Here is a 21,416-nt window from a genome sequence, read left to right as displayed (position 1 = left end):
ACTTTTCATTTCAAGCGTCCTATCAAATGAAATCCACTTGTCTGTTATAGGTTTCATCTCCATCGTTAACTAATACAGACCAAATCTTTCAGAAACGTAAGATATCACAATATTCTCTGTATTTCATTTTTAATTTAAGACATTTTATTTTACATTTTATTTTATAATGCACACTGCTTAAACCTGATTTGACGAGAACTAGATGCAGACTTACAATAACATGCATGGAGCGCATCAGAAAGGTACAACGAGACGAGATGCGCACGTGTTGTAGGCTATATGTGCGTTTAAAATGTCTCCTCATTCAAGAATACAGAGCTTCTGGAGGGTGGGGTGCCGTGGGGGGCAGTTAAACTGTGGGTGGACCGATATTGTGTCCACATAGCAGCCGACCCATAGACTACCTACGTGGTTCATCCCAGCGCTTCCGTTTTTCAGCGTAACGCATGGGGTTTGACCATTAGAGAAGCAGAAGAGAGCGAGGGAGGAGGTGGCCGTGCTTCTTTGCTCGAGGAATACTAGACAGAACCTACTAGTAAAGGGAAGAAGACGGGCTGCAGTGATCTGAACTGCAATTAGTGCACATTTAAACGCTACCGCATGAAGAAAGAGTCGCATCTTTAATCGATATATACTCACATGGACGCTTGCTGCATGAAGATTCTTGCCTCAGCGAGGACATAGAAGAAATCCATGGGTTCACAGAGCAGAATCTCGTGAGCTGCATACTTGGAATATATTTGAAATTCAAAGGGAAGTTCGCTATCAAACCGACAGTGTTTTGGAACTGATACGAGCGCTTTGTACTGTTTCGGGGATTTGCACAACACTCTTTTGCTTCGGAATTTAAGGTAATATTCGTTTCTTCGAGTCTGATTCATTTAGAGTTGTTGCACTATAGGCCATCGCTACAGACACGCTTTTGAATTCCTACATCACGAACCATCGGCATACAGATGTGTAAACTATAACTGCGATATCTGTGAGACATAGAGTGGTCTACTGAAGTTGAAAACATTGCGGAGTATTTTATCAAACAGTTGCGCTTGGATTATGTGCATGGCTGAGTTCTTCTGACATCCAAAGACAGTTCTAATAGAGGCGCGTGCGATGGTTTTATCCCAGACTTGGAATATAACTCCTTACCGAATATGAATTCATAGACTCGTGAAACAAAATAATGAGAATTTTAATAGCTGTATGTTTATGCATAAGCATTATTAATGTGCATATGTAATGCATATGTTTGTGTTCAAAGAAAGTTGCCTTGACTTGGATCATTTATGTGAGCAGACATTTTCAAAATTATAAATACTGCTTCTCACTGTTTTTGCGGAACCGTATCCAAGTGATTTAATGAAGAATGTTTCGAAATCAGCGGATATTTTTGTAGATATTTTGATTAATATTGTGGGGTTTTTCGAAGTGTATTTCTTTTGTTGTTTAAAGTTATCATAAAAGGGTTAGAGTTAGGATACGAATTTGTCATTGTAATCAAATAACTTATTAAAGTGGTGCAAGATAGTCTGAAGGGAACTGAACAACAGAGATGCTTGTTTAAAAGACAAAAGTGATTCGATTTTTTTCTTCTTCTGTCATTTAGGCCTCGCGGTTGCAGTAGTTCACAGGCCCCTCTGACATGGCGGACAGCGAAGACACCTTTCGGCTCCAAAACTCTCCCAGTGACACCGATTCAAAAGATGTACAAAACGATGGTAAACCAGACAAGCAGAATGGAGCCGTTAGCAAATCCCCGTCATCACAGACAACCTACATTCAACAGGTAACAGCTACTGACTTAACTATTCTGCTGTGTGTGTGTGTGTGTGTGTGTGTGTACCTACTTCACCAAAACTTTTAGTTACAAATCTGGCACTAAAAATTAGCCAAATTTTACTAAACCTCCTACTGGGGATGCCCTTATTTGTAAAACGTTTTTTTTTTTTTTTTTAATATAGTCATTTTGTTTTAAACTGTAAAAACACAGAAAGGTTTCAGTTAGTGTTGGGTGTATTATAGTATTTATGCCTAGCTGTATATAAAAAACAATAGAAGTCTATGGAATGTCTCCATTTAGACAGCTAAGTAAAGGTGTAAGATGCTCCAGTTGTTCATCAACCGCTGACATAAGAAACTGAATAAAGCTGAGTGGAACATTCATGACTTACTGTTGTTCTGAGGGCCGCAAAACCAAAACTTACAAAAACTTACAGAGGCTACACGAGTGCTATCGAAGAGGATTCGAATGTGGATTGACGGAATGAGATGCACAAATACGAATATGTTGCTACTTTTCTACTATAGCCTACATAATTTTATGTGACATATTTTTGCAACTACAAGTAATGCAGTAGATGAACTTGGGATACATAGTTCACAACTAGTTCACGTATTTCTGAATAATTGCTCTCTCTACGTCATTCCGTGGTAGTTCGACAAATATTCGTTCTAGCAATCCAACTGTGTTGTGAGTTAGTTAACTCAAGATTCCAAATTAAGTGTAATTAACATGCGTGTGTGTAGCATAATTCTACTAACCTAATCTTGCAGTTTTTTAAAAAAAAATCTGCGTTTGGAGTGATTTAATCTAGGCCAGCATGCTTTATGTAAACTATTCTTAAAGCTAAATAGCTTTTTTTCTCCTTCATATGCATTTTGATGTAATTTTGAGTAGGACACCGCCGTTTTTAACGTTTGAAAAACTGCAGTGCATTCTGCATTCGTTACGTTCATTCTCAACGTCTGCATCTGTCTTTTTAAAGGAATGGAAGGGATAAAAGTTTACTTGCACGAGCGAGAGTTGTGGGCAAAGTTTCATGAAGTGGGAACTGAGATGATCATCACCAAAGCCGGGAGGTAAGACACATGTTTACAAATGTTTTTAAAATGCATTGCATCTGTAGCTTTCGGATAACCGATATAAAAATAAAAATGCACAATTACGATTTTTTTTTCATTGTAATCATCATAGTACTATTAGCCTATTATAATAAATACATAATATATTACTAATTGTACACTATTCATAATATGAGCCTATTAATTTATATATTCTCCCACTGCAATGCACATCAAAAGTTAGATTGTATTATAATTTCTTCATTTTGATCTTTAACGGTACACTGTGGTTTGCTTGGGGCTACAGACATAACATTTAAACATTAAACCTTATTATCTTTGTGTTATTTATTATATAAGTAGGCTATTATTTATACTTTGTATTATTTATTTTTATTAAGAATGTGTTTTTAAAATTTGAGTTTGATTTCGCAGTGTAAGCAGTAGGCTAATTCCAGTAAATCAATAAGCACTGGTTTTTCTGCATGATTTAGTTTTTATGCGAATTGTTATAAAATATTAATCATTTGGATTCTTAATGCAGATTTTTTCAATTTTGTTACGGATATACACGGAACTTAGATCTCACTTTAAAACTTTAAGAGCAATTTTTTAAAATATTACCATCGCATACTAATAACATTGACTATGTAGAATGTAAAATGAGCGGGAATTGTTCATCTGTTTAAGGTTACTAATTGTTTACTGGTTAAAACAATACTATGGTGGTTTAAGCCAGAGCTGCGGCAGTTATTCTTCACTATTAGCAGAGAAGTGTTTTAAAATACATATTGAACATTTAAGTTTGTAGTTCAGCAATTTCTGCTTCTTTGAAAACAGCAGAGGGCCTCTCAGGAATCAGACGCGAAAAAAGCAAACAATAAATCAGTGTGCATGAACTCCTTACTGCAACTTTGCTGTTGCTTAACATTCTGATTAGTGTGAGAGAATAAAAAGATCGATCCATACCGAGATCGTCGCTGGAAATTAACTTTATAATTGTGTCTCAATGATTCTGTATGCATGATAGGAAATTGTCTTGCAGTCATTTAACTTTTGACAAAATCGTAGGCCACTGCTCCATTTTATTTGTGCATTTAAATACGTGTATTTCTTAAAGTGAACTCATTCAAATATGAAGCGCTTAGCTGACCCAGTGAATGCAAAATCACTTACATCGTCTACTCACATTTATGCACACTTTCATAGTGTTTTATTCACTTATTCACACTTTCATAGTTTTATTCACTCACTATACAGTTGTTTTTGTTTCTCGTCTTTAAATGTGTGGGTTATATTATGTGCCTCATAGGCCTATGTAAGGTACAATGAATCTGAATTGGCGTTTTTAGCATTCATTGAAGGTGCTAGCGACTGAAGTATCCAACTCGATCAACATAACTGAAGTTGTGGTGTGTCAAAACTTTTCTCCACGAGCACGTCAAAACAAATATTCTGTGCCTTTTAAAACGACTGATTTAGCCTATATAGGTTTGAAATGAATATAAGGATTTTTACACATTAGTTGAAAAAAACACGTATTGTTTTTATTATGCCATCATAATTTTAATAAAAGCTTAAACACATTTTGTGCGCAATGCACGCTGTAATATTTTCCCATTTTATCCACAGGCGGATGTTCCCAAGCTTCAAAGTGAAGGTCACGGGGTTGAACCCCAAAACCAAATACATTCTGCTGATGGATGTCGTGCCAGCGGACGAACACCGCTATAAATTCGCCGATAACAAATGGTCCGTGAGTCATCAATTGCTTTATTATGAGTTAAAGTTACGGATGCAGGTTATTATTTATTTGGTTAATTATATTTCTGACATTCATTTTTATTCTCACTGAAGTACATGGCTTCTGGAAAACTTTCAAAGTGGTTTAGAGCAAACGTTTTAAGTTATCAATATTGATTTTGACTTTTGTTTTCTTCCACTGTCCATCTTCTCAGCCACCTTCTACTTAAGACAACTTTCTCAAATATTCCTTACAAGACCTAGGCATATTATAAAGCTGGTGCCACACATACTCATATTTAAATAAGACTCATTCATTGTCATTATTTCGTTTCTGTGCTGAGGGACACAGACTATGTAAAGAAGGCAGTGTGATCATTAAAATATTCCTTAATGGTCACATTTGTTTTTACATTTCATTTTAAACTATTTCAGCTTTAAAATGTATACAATAAAGGATGAGAAAATAGCCTTCACATTGCTTTACATACAGCTCCATCTGCTGCTGCACAGAAAACACTGTGAATTGGTTTTATACTCCTTTTTCAGGGTCAGTGGTTTTAAATTGTTGAGGTTATTGAGGGAGGATGTCCAAAAGCCGATATCCCTGATAATTACCCGTTCAGTGCAAGCTCTGGAACTAATGGCCCTCTTGATCAACCATCATCTTAGCCATTGACCAAATAAACTGTTCTTTGAAAGACATTATGTGCAATGCACAAGGCATTGATGCATGATAAATGGGAGGTAGCAGGCTGGATCGCATTTCGATTGCAATAAAAGAAACATGTTGAGGGAACAAAACAGAATCTTTGAGTTTTAATGAAATTATCCTTGTAATAATTCATGCATGGACAAATAAACAGAATCTTGGTAGGGTGACTTTTCTAGTCAATACAGCAGAGAGCAACAATGTCAGTGATCACAGGAAAAAAAAAGTAATTTAAAAATAATCCAAAACATTTCAAGTATAAAAAACTACAATGTTGAGGGAAATCATTGTGCATTTAAAATGAAGCAAATGTATGTTTAAATAAGAACTGAATTGTCTTTAAAATGCTGTATTTTGCACTCGGCTCAGGTCTGTGACGGGGAAAGCAGAACCTGCAATGCCGGGAAGGCTGTACGTCCATCCAGATTCTCCAGCCACTGGCACGCATTGGATGCGGCAACTGGTGTCTTTCCAGAAGCTGAAATTAACCAACAACCACCTTGATCCATTCGGACATGTGAGTGAATAACTCATTCATGTATTTGCTTTAAAACTTTTTGACGGAATAAGCAAATATATTACTGACAAAATCCTCACATGCTGGATTGAAGCTGTTTGAAATAAGCACAGCAGAGAAAGAGGATTTGAGTTTTTAAGGGGTCACACATGCAGATCTGATCAGGTAGTGTTGCATCTAGGCTCTAGATGAGGGAATCCACCCCTGAAGAGGTGCTGCTGACAAACCCCAGAACAGTGTAACAACCAAAACACATCTTAAATCCGGTAATGTTAATTGTGACAACAGAAGCACCAGCAGACAGCCTCAGATGTGGAAACACTAAATTCAGATTATAAATGTACTTTCTGTAAACTGATGTGGGTTTGAAGAAATTTCATTTTATATGATTTTAATACTCGTAGCATCCACTCATGCACTGATGCACAGTCAACTCATGAGGTTTTTGCTATTAAGAAAAACCAGCCCAAGCCTCAATTCAAAGGTCTCTCGGATCAACATTTCTCCGATTTCTGGACAAGCCAGATCACATCGGGGTGAGATTAGAAAACGAGCACAGTGTCTGTATCTGAACAGATGGTGCTTATAGATGTCTCACCTGCATACCTGTGACTGCGAGCAGTTTGCCGTTTAGTTCTGATCACAAGGTTAAGGTCGATCAGGCTTGTTTTCTTGCCAAACCTCAGCTGGTAGAATGAAATCGGAGCCCAGCTGCAATGTGAGCCGAGTTGTAAATTTCTGGCCAGAATGCATTTTTGATTGGTTGCAGTGGTTCTTGGCGTGCCCCAAAAAAGAGAGCCCTGAGATTTATAAATGAAGTACTGCTTCTCGACCAAAATAACAATCTATCCGTTTGTTGTTCCAGGTGGTTGAAATAATTTCAGACCTATTTATAATTACTAGTCTCAGAAACAGGGCTGAACATGCAATAAGCTGGAACCTGTTAGGAAATGCATAAAACCAGCCAATAGTTCCGAACTCTGTCTTAATTAGACTCCGATGATGAGATAAAGATGTCTGGGACTGAAACTTGCAATAATTCCCAAGTGGATAACTTACCGAGCATGCACACAGTAAAAGCAATAGTTAACTTGTGAGCATAAGAACACGGTTTGAATTTTCAGAGTTGAAGATGTTTTTAGATGGCAGCAAATTAAAGCTTCGGCTTTGATCATTATAGTACAATTCATCAAGCGTTCAGTAGGCATACACATTCTTTGCCTCTCACAGGCATATCTGAGTCAAAATGGTGAAGTTTGGATAACTGTGCTTCAAACTGTTTATATTTAATGACGGAGTGTGATGAGTGATGGACAGAGGTATACAAAGGCTGTTAATCTGCAGGGTTTCGGAGTCCTTGTGATGTAGGCAACATGAAAGAGTGGGCCAACATTCATGGCCCTCAGTGATCGCTCACTATCATTAAAGACTATCATACGGCGTGGGGGCAAATGGAGAAATGGCGCAACAGGGCACCCAGAACAGACAAATGCTGCACTCCCAGTGGGTGGTCCCACAAAAAAACTTCTCTCATATCCATACAGTTCTCCAAATATTCTTATATGTCCCACTCTGCTTTTCGCCAAAACTGTGCGGTTGCAGTTCTTGTTTAATCCAGACAGGCCTATACAGTGTGCAGGGTTATGCCAGATGCTTCAGAAAACTGTGAATTATTATTTTATTGCGACATCACAGATATTACAGCAATGCGTTTTGCTTTTTACCTTTAACAATAAATCATCTTGTCCATCCTGAGCAAAAGCAATATTCTCTACTGAGAGCGATGTTTAAAGTTTACAGCAAGCCCTGCGTTCCAAGTCTCGGTGTTGTGTTGAGCCAAGAGCGGCTCGGAGGGAGTGGACTGATGTCGCTGATCAAAGGAGAAATGCTGCAGTTGTTTGGAAAATGCATGTGAGGGGAAAACACATGAAAATGGAAAATAGGAATGCATGTGTGTGTGTACACTTGGCATGCTCATCCAGAATGCAAAGTTTAGACAAAATCCACTTAGAGAAGCCTACATTATACACACACAGAGGACAGCAACAACTCACAGCCGACGAGAACTTGAACAAAAGTCTTTTTAGTAATATTCTTCAAATCCATACTTAAGACAAGTGCACAATGCAAAACAAGCTACTAAGTATGGACATTTTTCAGCACTCTTGTAAATCTTCTGTTTGGTAGACAGAAAGTTATGTAAGGTCTCGTTTGAACAGTAAATAGCACTGGGTAGGAAGCTTTAGAGATGGACAAAACAGAGCAAAACGGGAAAAATAGGACATTGCTGGGAGTGGATATTATTGGAGAAAAAAGGTGTTTAAAAACGCAGCTGATAGCAAGAAGAAAAACGTTTAAACTCACAGTTCTTAAGTTATTAGCTATGTTCCTTCGCAATCACATTAATCAAGCATGGTAGCATCGTTTTATATGAAATATCTTTAAGTAGTATATTATTATATATAATCGAAGAAGATCATTTAAATAATATGCACGTGAACACAAGGTGCTCATGTTTGCGCTCTATTTTCTCTCCAGATTATCCTGAATTCCATGCATAAATATCAGCCCAGGATTCACATCGTAAAAGCAGATGAAAACAACGGATTTGGATCCAAAAACACCGCTTTCTGCACTCACGTGTTCCCGGAAACGGCCTTCATTGCAGTCACGTCTTACCAAAACCATAAGGTAAGCAGCTAGACGGGAGAAAATATAGACGAGAATTGTTGTGATCATTTTTAACATTATAAATATGGCGTAAAAATAGATTCGATTTTGTAAATCTGCTAAATTACAGAATTAGCATAGAATTGTCTGCTTTACGAAAGTTACACAAATTCGTCTTAACTTGTGATTCTTGTTGATTTAATGATTCCTGTACAGAGAGAGATTTGTGCACCTATCAAAAATATTGTTCCTAACTGTAACTGGTAATTATTTTTATATGAATTTATAATACCTATTCATTTATGTAACAAGAAATTATATATCTATTTATTTACTTTTCCTGAATTCACGAAAAGGGGTCAGATCATAAGTCGGTTAAGTGATTTTCTGGAAAGCAAAGCTTGTCTTGCGTGTAATGAGAGTCAGTGAATAGTGTAGATATTTTAGACATCCAGATCAGCGTAAATTGTTACATTACATATTTTACTTAGGAAGAAAAAAATAAAAGACGTCCGAAATGTTTATATGGCTAATAAGCACTATAAAGAAATGTTGCACTAATCATGATTTATTTGGTCAGCTGTTATGATTCTAAGAATATTTCCATTCATGCATTCAAAATTCGATTACTGGTTAAAAGTCCAGTTCCAACCCTGATATTTTTAACTCGACATTATTAGGTCGCCAAGCACTTCACTGAATATTATTAGGCAGTGAAAAAAAGTCGTTTATAAAAATAACTAAATACAGAGATAGATGACCGGACACCTAAACAATATGCACAGTGTGTCCTTAAAAATAATAACGTTATTTGCATAAAAAATATCTTATTTTCTTATTAAAAAAACATATTATTTTTATTATCTGTGTTGTTGTTGTTGTTGTCTCTGTGCACTGGAAGCTTGTGACACTAAAATAAATTCCTTGTATGTGCAAACATACTTGGCAGTAAAGCTCTTTCTAACTTCTAAAAGACTGTCAGATGCATATTTGTGTTTTTGTCACACTATCTGCATTTTTCTATGGCAGTTGTTAATGTAACATTTATACAGTTAAAACTCGTTTTGCGCTGTAGTCAAATAGCCCAAAAGTTGTTTTTTTTTTTGCTGCAAATAAAAATCTCATGATTTCACTGATGTGAGAAAAAAACACATGCATTAGCAGACTTAAATTCAGACCGCTTTTGTCTACCTGTATTTATTCATTGATTGCAATTCAAGTAAAACACCGGGAGGGTCAAAGATTTGTTTTTTGAAGGCTCTTCTAAGGCCTATCGATGCTGTTTAAAGAGATCGCCGAGCTTAAGTATACATAGTACTACTTTGTTGTTGCTGTTTTTTTTTTGTTTTTTACCCTTGCTTTAAATACAAAAACAATGTTAGATTTAATTAACGGATATTATGATATCTATTAATTATTTACACTTTTTTGGGGGGTGGGGGGTTCACCACTTATGACTTTTTTAATTATTAGGCTAATTATAATTTATTAATTATAACCAGCAATTATTTTACCTACTAGCCTCATGCAACATAAAATTAAGTCTAAGTCTTTACAAAAATTTCAAGAAAGCATACGCACCTAAAAAGGGTAAAAGCATGAGCACCTGTATGTCATTAAAAATAATTGATTTTGAATAACCTTTTGGACCTTACGCTTGCAGCTAAACAAACCAGCAAACGGGAATAATCATGTGTAGGTTTACCTTTATCCCACCACGAGCAACATTTTCGGCTAAAAGTTTCGACACAATTTACGAGAGCATGTGGTATTCTAACACCTCATATACGTGTATAAAGGCCTATAACGCACGGACTTGCTCTTTTTCCAAGATGCAGTAAGCCTGCACAATCAAATAAATAAGTGAAAAAACATAGAAATATAGTGAATATAAATGCAAAAATAAGAGATATAAACTGAATAAATATAAAGGCTGCAGGGAGATAAAACCAAAGCGCCGCCAATACTGGAGTTCTCCTTCGAAAATACTTATTTTGAAAACTTTCATTTTGCACGTTCACGGTAAAAAGGTAAATATTAAGGACATCAAATTGTCACATACAAAACTACTCCGTTTTGTTAAAGTCTTCCAAGCGTACAGTGCGTTTATGAGAGCTCAAAGGTGCGTCCCAAGTCCCACCATGTCCATTTTTTACAAGGTCTCATCTCAAGTGAGAGCCAAAGTAGTGTCAAAGATCAGGTCCTGTTAGAAAACACACCACAACAGCCAAAAATAAACCCCTCGCAGAGACAGTCAGTCTCATTAAAGGTCCATCCACTCGAACCCGCTCATTACTCATTACTGTCTATCAGTACAGATACTAACATCTTGCCAAATCGCTTTTGTAAATTTGGCATTGTCACTTGGGATTAACCTTAGATATAAATGTTTTTTTTTTAAGACCTTTTTCCTTTTAGAAAAACGTTTTAAAATGTCTTTCACACAATCTGAACAGATTCAGAGATTTTGCAAGCTATTAAATCAGATATAATAATAATAGCATTAATAATTTTACCCACTTAACAATCAACGGGATAAAAGTAAGTAATTAATTATAAATAACTAAAGAGACGACATTATCGTTAAGGCAAAAAGAATGTATTTAAATTAAATGCATAAACACTATTTACAAAAGGCAAAATGTGTTATATTACTGTAGATCTCACAGACTGTGACAATATTAACATTTGTTTTCTGTGCTTCTTGTGTGGAATTATTAGAAACCTTGTTTCGGTTTATGTAAAGACAAATATCTACACCAGTCTTTATCCAAACTGACAGATGTTTTTCTGCATTAGTGCAGCATCAAACAAGCCACAGCCTGGTTACATCGAGATTCATCTTTTCATCATCTGCTGACCAAGCCCAGAAAACCACTAGGATAATTTATCAATTTACACACAGGGCAGATCATTAAGCTCCTTTACAGACATTGTGGATTAAAACATTCTATTAGATATAGTTTCAAAGACAAGGCTGAACAGAAAATGTCTATGCAGTGGTCAGTGCAAATTCATGAATGCATTACTGCAAACAATAAAAAAGGAGGCAAAAGCCAGTCATCTATAAATCACCTATTAAATTTTCTTTTACTCTGCCAAGATGCATCGTTTAGGAGTAGAAATGAAACAATGTCTTGTGGGCTCCAAGATGTCACAGCATGCTCTCATGCCATTAATAAAAAGATTTCTGGAGTTCAAATCAGGTTGAGAATCTCATTGTTTGTTTCAAATGAAAAAAGAGACTACAGCAGTATTTAAAGAGCATATACAAGCAAGGTAACACTGTTGTGTTGGCTGTTTTACAGATCACCCAACTGAAGATCGAAAACAATCCTTTCGCAAAGGGCTTTCGTGGAAGTGACGATTTGGAGCTGCATCGCATGTCAAGAATGCAGAGGTGAGTCTAAATCTGCAAAGAGTGACACTTACATGAGCGAGTGCTTGTGTGGAGTTAATTACAGAGATGAACAAACAGCAGCCATCAGCTCAGGTTTGGAGCTCCCTCTTTATTTAGGTCTTACAGATAGCACCTCCAAATGTGCTCACATTGACAGGAGAATTGACCAGCATCTTCAGATGGGCAGTCAGATTAAGACTAAACCAAACAGGACAGTATTGATCCATGAACAGCAGACACAAACCAGTGACGCTCTTGACTGAGGGGACACTTGTAATGCGAGTGTTCCTCTTGAAAACCGTCCACCATGGCAATCTCTCTTTCAGCTCTGTGTAGATCCTGAACAGTTGTCTGCAGTTGTGATATAGTTGGTCCAGTGGAGGCAAAGACCAGATGGCTCGTGTTCTTATTTTCTCCAGATGACTGCTGTATAGAGTGTGGAAAAACACATTTTCAAAGCAGAAAATCTGGTCGGAGGGCCCAGAGCAGCCAACACAGGCGTTGTCCACTCCAAAATGACAGACTTCTTGATATACTAGGAAAAAATGGCAATGCTCTTTCCATGCCGTAGTTAACTTTGTCTGTTGTTACTTTCAAACAAGCAAAGAAAGAACTGACTAATGTCTCCCATGAGAGCCTTCTATTGAGTTTCCAGATAATGACCTGAAGACTGTAAGAACCAACTAAAGCTTGCACGAATCTTCTACTGAATCCGTTACACGGCACTGCTATTAACAAGACTTTATGCATTCAGCAGACGCTTTTGTCCGAGGTGGCAAACAATCAAGAAAGTCGCTCCTCGTTATAAAGCAAAGAGTAATGCATCATAAAAATGCAGAGAGGAAAAAAGGTACTCCTCCGTGGTGCTGTGTAGAAGTCAAAGGTCCTGATATCCTATCTGTCCTCCACTGTCAAACACTGAGACGAAGCAGGTCTGGTCTTAGTTAAACTCGGACCAACTGAAAACCAGGTCAGTGGTTCAAAAGAAATAGCGTAGGAATTAATGCAAAGTGCCTCTTGCAACTTTTGCTGATTAATTGGCATGGAAAAGCTCCCATCGTAGACAGATGGTGAAGAGATTATTCTAACGCATTGCTGCGCGTCAATGGTGGATGTGGTTAGTTACCAATGGAATGGTTTCAAGATCCCTGAATGAAAGACAACATGGAAATGCATGCAATGAAATGGCTCACAAAGTCCTTTCTGTTTCCCAAAGCACCAAGGAGTATCCAGTGGTCCCTCGCAGTACCGTACGTCAGCGGGTCGGCACCAGCCAGAGTCCGTTCGCCGGGGACGTCCAAGTTCTGTCTACTCCCAGCGGCATGAGCTCTCAGTACTCCTGTGAGAACGGGGTCACGAGCACGTCGCAGGACCTGCTGCCTCAGTCTAGCTCTTATCCTCTGCCCCACGAACACAGCCAAGACTATCACTGCATCAAGAGGAAAGGTGGGTCTATCTGGTCAATTCTTGAAATTGTAGCTTATATTTTTTTTTTTAGGGTTGTGATATTTCAAGATCAGCGGTTTCCAACCATGTTCCTGGAGCCTGCATGTCTCCTTAAAGGGAGAGTTCACCCAAAAATGAAAATTCTGTCGTTGATTACTCACCCTCATGTCGTTTCAAACCAGTAAGACCATCTTTGGAACACAAATTAAGATATTTTTGATGAAATCCAAGAGCTTTCTGACTCTCCATAGATAGCAATGTAACTGAAATGTTCCCAGACCCAGAGACGCAGTAAGGACATCTGTAAAATAGTCCATATGACTCAGTGGATATGACATGATATCAGTGGATCAACCATAATTTTATGAAGCTAAGAGAATACTATTTTTGAACGCAAAGAACGCATCTGTTTTGTTTTCTTTGCACACAAAAGGATTCTCGTAGCTTTTTAAAATAATGTTTGTACCAATGATGTCACATGGACTATTTTACAGATGTCCATATTGAAGGGTCAGAAAGCTCTTGGATTTCATCAAAAATATCTTAATTTGTGTTCTGAAGATGAACAGAGGTCTTACGAGTTTGGAACGACACGAGGGTAATTAATGACAGAATTTTCATTTTTGGGTGAACTATCCCTTTAATCAAACACACCTGAGTCAGGCCATCAACTCATCAGCAGAGACTCCAAAACCTGAAATGAGTGTGCCAAAATGTGTGTGAAACGCTGGGTCTCCTGGAATATGGTTGGGAAACCAGTGCTGAATTCACTTCCAATTACTATTGGGTGATATGCTCAATTGTCATATCTACCTATCGTCAGCCTTTGAGATTGTGATACACGTTATTATCCTGCTAATTTACTTAATTATTTATTTACTAAGTTTCATTGCTGGAGAGTGAACAAACTCCGACGTAAGGCTAAAATCAGCCTAATATTTTAATATGACTGAATTTGTATTTAACATAACAGTTTAATAGAAATATTGCAAGATACTAATCATAAAGCTTTACATTTCCTCAGTTATTCAAAAAGCAGCTACATAAACATTTACATTACTGAAGAACATCATCACTGACTTCAGTCTAGAGCGAGTTTATGCAGTTTATGCAAACACTCCTGTTATAATCAGTGAAGCTACACTGTATGATGAATAAATCTCTTATACTTACAACTGCACTTCGTTGTTTATGATGAGAAAATTTCTAAGATAGACTTCAATTACCAAACACACAATTAACAACAAAACTCTGGTGCTTCAGCGATGAATCATCTGCACGCCTCTGATTGGCCATTGCATTCATAAGCTCAACATAATCGTGTGTGATTGGTTATAAGGTGCAATGCTGTAAAAATGCAGAAAAAGAAATATAATGGAACAAATAAGCCCTAATATTAATTAGGTAGTATTACTAGCCTGATGATGATAATAATCATCATCTTGCTATCGTCATTGGCATCAGCCTTAGGCGATACCTCTGACTATCATCAATAAATGTAACTATCGCATATCAGCACAACCCTAATTTTCATCCGATTTTGTCCATGCGCAGTTGAGGACGACTGTCACGCGGGAGAGCACTCATACAAGAAGACCTATGTGGAAACTTCATCCAGCGAGGACGATCACTACTATCGGCCTGTGACCTACTCTCAGTCTCTGGGTCTCAGCGGCGCCCCCTACAGGGCAGAGTCTGGTCAGCGACAGGCGTGCATGTACGCCAGTGCGTCGCAGTCCACCGAGCCTGTGCCCAGCCTGGAAGACATCAGCTGCAACACCTGGACGGGCGTCTCACCTTACGCCGGCTGCTCGGTGACCACCATGCAGCAGATGGAGCGACTGCCCTATCAGCACTTCTCCGCTCACTTCACCTCAGGACCCCTCATGTCCAGATTAAGTGGCGTCGCAGGCCATGCCTCACCGCAGCTGGGCGACACTCATGCCATGTACCAAGGTTCCATGTCCCATCAGTCACTGGGCCGCCAATGCAGTCCAAGTGCGGGAATCCAGTCGCCGACTGCAGGCCTGCAGGGCAACGAGTACTTGTACACTCACAGTATACCTCGCACCCTGTCTCCGCACCAATACCACACCGTGCACAGTGTAAGCATCATGCCTGACTGGAATGAGGGTAGCTAACTGGATTCTCTTGAGCAGCGTATGAGGCCCCAACATGGAGGAGAGGCGCTTTCCTGCGTATTTATAACTTGAGAGAGTTTGCGGCGTAGGCAACTTAACAGTAAACAGTCCGAGGTCGGTTCAGCTGGCTGAGGCAGCAATGAATGTCTCAGTGTTTGAGCAGGACAGTAACATGAGACATATATTTGCATGACGCTGACTGTATATCAGGGACAAAGAACTTTTCACTTTTCATGCAAGGACAAATGCACAAGGATGCCAACCTTTTATTGACACAACATTTATTAAAAAAAAGAAAAAGGTGACAGAGTAATTGAGGAAACCAATCCAGTTTTATAATTTTTTTCCTACGGCTGCAAAACGATTTATCGTGATTAATCATTCAAAATAAAAGTTTATGTTTACATACTACATGTGTGTGCACTGTGTATATTTATTGTGTACATATAAACACATAAACATATATATTAAGGAAAATTTTGTTAGATATATATAAGTATATATATGCATACAAATATTTGTAAAAAAGTATTAACATACATGCGTGTGTATTTATATATACAAAATAAATATACACAGTGCACTGCAAACATATAGAATGTAAACAAACTTTTATTTTGAATGTGATTAATCGTGATTAATCGTTTTGCCGCCCTATTTTTTTCATTTCATTATCTGAGTTGTTTTTGACATTGTACTTTGAGGCAGTATGTTACAGAAAAAGTCTTTGGGATCTTCTGCTTGATGGTTTCTGTTAACCTGTAGACTAATGGGAATCTGGTCAGTGAGCACCACACAGCAGATCTGTTTAAGTGCTGATCTTAGTTGAAGTATAACACATTTTGGTGGTGCAGATTTTGTTCAGGGATGTTTTCTTCCACTTAAATCACATTTTCACAAATCATTTGTCTCTGAACTACCAGCACGTCCATGATACAGGAAGTGAGTAAAAATTAATTGGATAAATGAACACTTTTTACAAAATGGAAATTGTGGTGCAGCACATAAGACAAACCTTAAGTACAACAGATTGATAGTTTGATACTACCTATAAGCTAGGTATCATGGACATACTGGCCTCAGTCTCTTTTAGTACACACAAGAGTAACATTTTTAGACATTGAAGAGATTCTCAGAGCACTATTCACAGTTAATAACTCAAAAATGCTTCAGAGTTATTCAACGACATCTGAGATACAATAATGCAACAAACTTTGGTATGGAGATCTTTATTTTTGGACACTTGTAGTCGGCAGATTTTCCTGTTAATAGTATTTATTTTTTCTTGTATTATAAACCTTGCTCCTTTTTTTAGAGGCCATTTTCTAGGTTGACTTTTTTTTTCAGTACTTTGAATTTGGTAGTCAAACTTTCTTTTTACTTAAAAAAAAGAAAAAATGTAACCAGTCTGGTTTATAATTTTGAACGCTTATGAATAACTGTCAAAAACATACAAATATGAATTACTTGGCTGTACATACAACAAAATGTAAATAGAAAACAGAATAAATGTAAAAGAGCCTTTCTTGAAGTCTGAGTTTATTTAATGCAACTCTACAGACTGCGGCGTAAATCTGTGCCACGGTACAATGCTGTATCTGCTTACCTCCTTGAATAAACTCGATGGATTTGAGGAATGACTTCTCAAACCTGATGGAGCTGAAGATTGCTAAAGTAACAGTAGACCCCTTTAAAAACTGACAATTAAAAAAAAACTGACTTATTTAAAAACAAACATTACAGTGTAATCAAAAGAGTTAAAACACATCCATCTGCTGAAGCCTATTTGAGTGCATCTTTTGGAACCCGTTTGGTTGAGAAATGTCTTGTATTTTGTATCAGATATTAATGATGGTCATGACAAATTAGCAGTTGTGTAGAAAATCCATTGGATTAAAGGGGGTTTAACCAACAATTACATCCCCTGAACTGAGGCCTCTCTCTAAATCTTCAACATGTCACCCTTGAGAAAACAGTCCATTCTGAGCCAAAATGGAGTTAACCATTGACCTCTAGTGGCAGTCAGTGGATCGCTGAACAGGTAAATGTGAAAAACTGAAAAAGCTGATGAAAAACTGTTCATCTGAAAAATGACACACACACATTCAGCGCAGAAAGACAAATGTGCGCTTGTTTTTATTTTATAAAGCAGTAGGATTAGGCTGCCTCAAAGTAGAAAATATATCTGTTGAAACACTTCTAAGGACAACCCTACACAAGCTTTCATTAGTTAGAAGTAAAACACTGATTTCACACAAATCAATCACTAGATTTTTGTTAACACTTACGCAATATGGTTTTATTTCTTAACATTAGTTAACCACATTAATTATCATGAGCGAACAATACTTCTACAAATGTATTAATATTAGTCAATGTTAATTTCAACATTTTCAAATAAATTTAAATACACTATTTACAAAAAAAACACTAATGTACTGTGAACTAACATGAACAAATTAAGTTATATTTTTACTAATATTGCCAGTTACCAATAAATGCTTAAAAAAGTGTATTGCTCGTTGTAAGTTCATGTTAGCTGATGCATCTTCTAATGTTAACAAATGGGACATTGTTTTAAAGTAGAGTTCCAAACACTGATTGCGCATACGAAGTTTATAGGTGAATAATGTACAGAATCTCAGCTCTTACAACTGTTTATTAGTGTTTTCCAGTCGCTGGTTCAAGACAGGTCTTTGGCTGAAATCGGTGACCTTCCCTGCAGACACCTTTGATCTGACTGATGGTTCCTCTCTGGACAACCTGCTCCTACGCATCCAGTCTTATCCCTCACCGGGACCCTGGGTGACCCCCAAACAGCCGGAGAAATTCATTAACCCTGTAGCCTCCCGCCTCGTCCCTACTGCTTAACAGCTGATTTATGAGCGTGCCCCCCCCACGCATCTTCCGATCAGCCAAACATGCATGTGTGACTCGAGATGGATTATACCGTAGCTTTCTGAAAAATGTTGTAAGGCAGGCTTTGTTTTTCAAAGGCAGGTTCACTGGACTAGCCGTCAGGGTTTAAGTGGTGAGGGTTATAGCCATTAATTATGTGATAAGCCATTGTAGACTTTAATAAACCTAGCGAAGAGAACTAAGAATTAGAAAGAACAGGAGAAAAAAAGCCATTGTTTAAGTGATAGACTGACATAAAGAAATCAGGCTGATATTGAAAGGCATCAGACCTTAAAAGCATTAGCTCTTCCTTTTGTTAGTCTTAATCAGTAGGACTTTTCTGTGTAGGTCAAGTCACCTTTATTTCTATAGCACTTTATACAGCACAGGCTGTGCATATCAAGATCTACAACAAATAACAAAATTAAAGGGCTGCACAATAAATCATATTTTAATTGATTTACTCGGTTTATTAAGCATAATCGGCTGTAATATTTGCCTGCTGGTTACTTATTTTGAAAGATTTTCATTTGGCGTGTGCGTTATTTTGCATATATGTGTGTGTATATATTTAGAAATATGGAACTGGACAAAGAAAAGGTAAAAAAGTAAAAGTAACGATGATGATGTTCACATAAATATTCTGGATTGGAAAGGGGGCCAGCAAACCAAAGATTTACAAAAAGATATAGAGGGAAGTTGGAGTAATGATAAACTATGGCCCTACTCAACCCAGAATCTGAAAAGAAAACTAATCATTGTCAGAGGCCTGAATGAGCAAAGAGAAATAGAAAGAACAAGAGCATTCCAAAGGGGAGAAAAAACGAGAGGGGGATTACTTTATTAAGATGTAGTGAAATGCGGCTGACTCGTGACGGATGACTAGTTCAAAAAGGAAGGGTCCGAGAGGCAAATCTGTCTGCCGCGGGAGTCGCACAGCTGCTTTGAAACGTTGGCCTGGGCCAAACTGTAGCAGTCAAAGCTCCGTCATTAGAAACACTGAGAGTCTGACTCCCAGACAGCAGCGTCGGATCTGAAACGCCATGATGTTGAAACATATCACTTGGAGAATTCTTAGGTTATTTTGTGATTTTGTATCTCTTTCTTTGGTTAGTGAAGAGTCGAAAACTGGGTCACAGTAGCTATGTTTCCATCCAAAGTTACAAATTAAACTTATGTGCAAAATTGGAATATCGAATAAAATATTAGCGAATAAAGGACAGTTTCCATCCAGTGAGCTGAAGAGAACAAAATCGTCACTTCCTGATTAACTTGAGCTAAATATCATGAATGAAAAAAAGTATTGGCTGCAGAAGAAGAAGGCACTGTATATAATAATTTTTGTATAAAATATATCACAAGTTTCAGAGCGTGCAGACGAAATGCGGTCATGTTATTTATTTTTGGAGTCTGCTGTTTGGGAACACAGTTCTGGGAGTTAATTATAACAAAGCACTTTGACTGACGAGACTTTCCTCGAGCACTTTAGAATGACAAAACGAGCCTTTCAGATGCTGTGCAATGAGATCGGTCCATTGGTTAGTCCATTTATGCTCTCCCATTGCAAAGTCACGTCTTTTTTAAAGCGCATTAAGGAATTTACTCAGTAAAAGTGCTTCCATTATAGCTTATGCATGTTTTCTTACCGGATAAGAAATATTTACTGCTTAGTTGAGTGCATACATTTTTATGCACATTTTTAGCATTTATGCACATCTTGCCATTTCCATCCAGCGGTTTAAATGTGATATCCCAAAATGTGCATAAAAATAGGTGGATGGAAATATATAGCTCGTGAGTGAAGCAGAGAAAGCAAATGAAGTTGAGTCTTCATCAGATAGCACGTTTTCTGGTTCATGTAAAGATGTCTGGTGTATCAACAGAGGCATGTATCACGCTGTAGACATATAGCATCTATGCTCAACACTGGATTTGCAGCCCAGAGGTTTTCAGCACCCAGACCGGGTCTGGAGCGAAAGGAACTGAAGTGTTGAGAGGGTAAGAAACAGCATGTGCCAGTAATGATAACACCATTAGAATACACACCAATGGACAACAGTGTTCTATAATTCCAAGCGCTTCAGTTTGGCCGTATAAATGCTTGAGCTCTTTAAGATGTAATCTGATTGGCTGTCAATGTTTTTATCATTCATCAGCTGAAAGTGATCCCACGTTTTTGATTATTACAAAGACATCTCAAACAATAGAGGAGGATTGCTACACAATATCATCAGGTCCTGATAATGATGAGAATTTATTGCGCTCATGCTTTCATCACAACTTCCACAATCACAATGAAGCAACAGAGTCCATCGCTCAAAACCTCAATCCTGAATGCTCTCAGTGAATGAAGTCCAGTGATTTATTAGGACAGTCTTGTGAGACTGATGAACAGCCATGGCATGGTTAAAATCATGGATCCAGAGATAACCACGGGTAAAATCATGGCATTGATGTAAAATGCACTCATATCAGATCGTAATGCATGTCAGAACATCTCCATCTGTCCTTGTCATGGGAAGGCTGGATTGTCCAGTGGGGGTTTGGGAGCCTAATCTGAAACTAGGACTGGAAAATAACTTCCAGCTGTCTAATCATTAGGACTGATAAGGCACCCAATTCCCTCCACCTACAGCCCGTCTGTGGGAAAAGGTAAGAGTCCAGCTGGATGGTCTGTTCTGGTCCACCCAGCTACAGCTCCTTCTCCTGCATTTTTTCCTCCATATGGAAAATGTTGAGTCTCGTGGAGAGCGGGTGTGTGTCTGTGCCGTCTCAGGGTCTGTCTTTCTCATTATTTGTTGACAGCATGTAAATGTGTCCGTCAAGCTAAAAACCTTCAAAGGTTATTGAAGTTGAACTGGATTGATGACACCTCATGCCCTATGCTGAGACTCCTAAACAGCAGTATGAAGACTTTTGACTCTGTGTTCAGTCTGGCCTTTTATTAATTACCAATGGCTCGGACAAGGTCTCACCACACTGAAGGACCTGAGGCTCTTCAGCCGCTTTGTCAGTCCATTCAGGTCTGTCAGTGGAAATCCCAAGGTACTT

At 37.9% G+C, this 21,416-nt stretch overlaps 1 protein-coding gene across 1 annotated transcript; it reads left to right on the top strand.

Moving 5' to 3' along the window:
• The first annotated feature begins 404 nt into the window (after nucleotides 1-404).
• Nucleotides 405-15,890, top strand: LOC109077201 (T-box transcription factor TBX5-A-like). The gene is made up of 9 exons (XM_019092804.2): nucleotides 405-851; nucleotides 1,604-1,783; nucleotides 2,762-2,856; nucleotides 4,471-4,590; nucleotides 5,663-5,810; nucleotides 8,349-8,501; nucleotides 11,789-11,880; nucleotides 13,097-13,326; nucleotides 14,881-15,890. The coding sequence occupies exons 2-9, from the start codon at nucleotides 1,640-1,642 to the stop codon at nucleotides 15,465-15,467; spliced, it is 1,569 nt and encodes a 522-aa protein (XP_018948349.1). The 5' UTR covers nucleotides 405-851; nucleotides 1,604-1,639; the 3' UTR covers nucleotides 15,468-15,890.
• Nucleotides 15,891-21,416: the final 5,526 nt, after the last annotated feature.

This window comes from Cyprinus carpio, chromosome A5 (genome assembly GCF_018340385.1).
Source record: "Cyprinus carpio isolate SPL01 chromosome A5, ASM1834038v1, whole genome shotgun sequence".
In the NCBI taxonomy this organism is placed as follows: Eukaryota; Metazoa; Chordata; class Actinopteri; order Cypriniformes; family Cyprinidae; genus Cyprinus; species Cyprinus carpio.
This window is presented reverse-complemented; position numbering and strand designations above follow the sequence as displayed.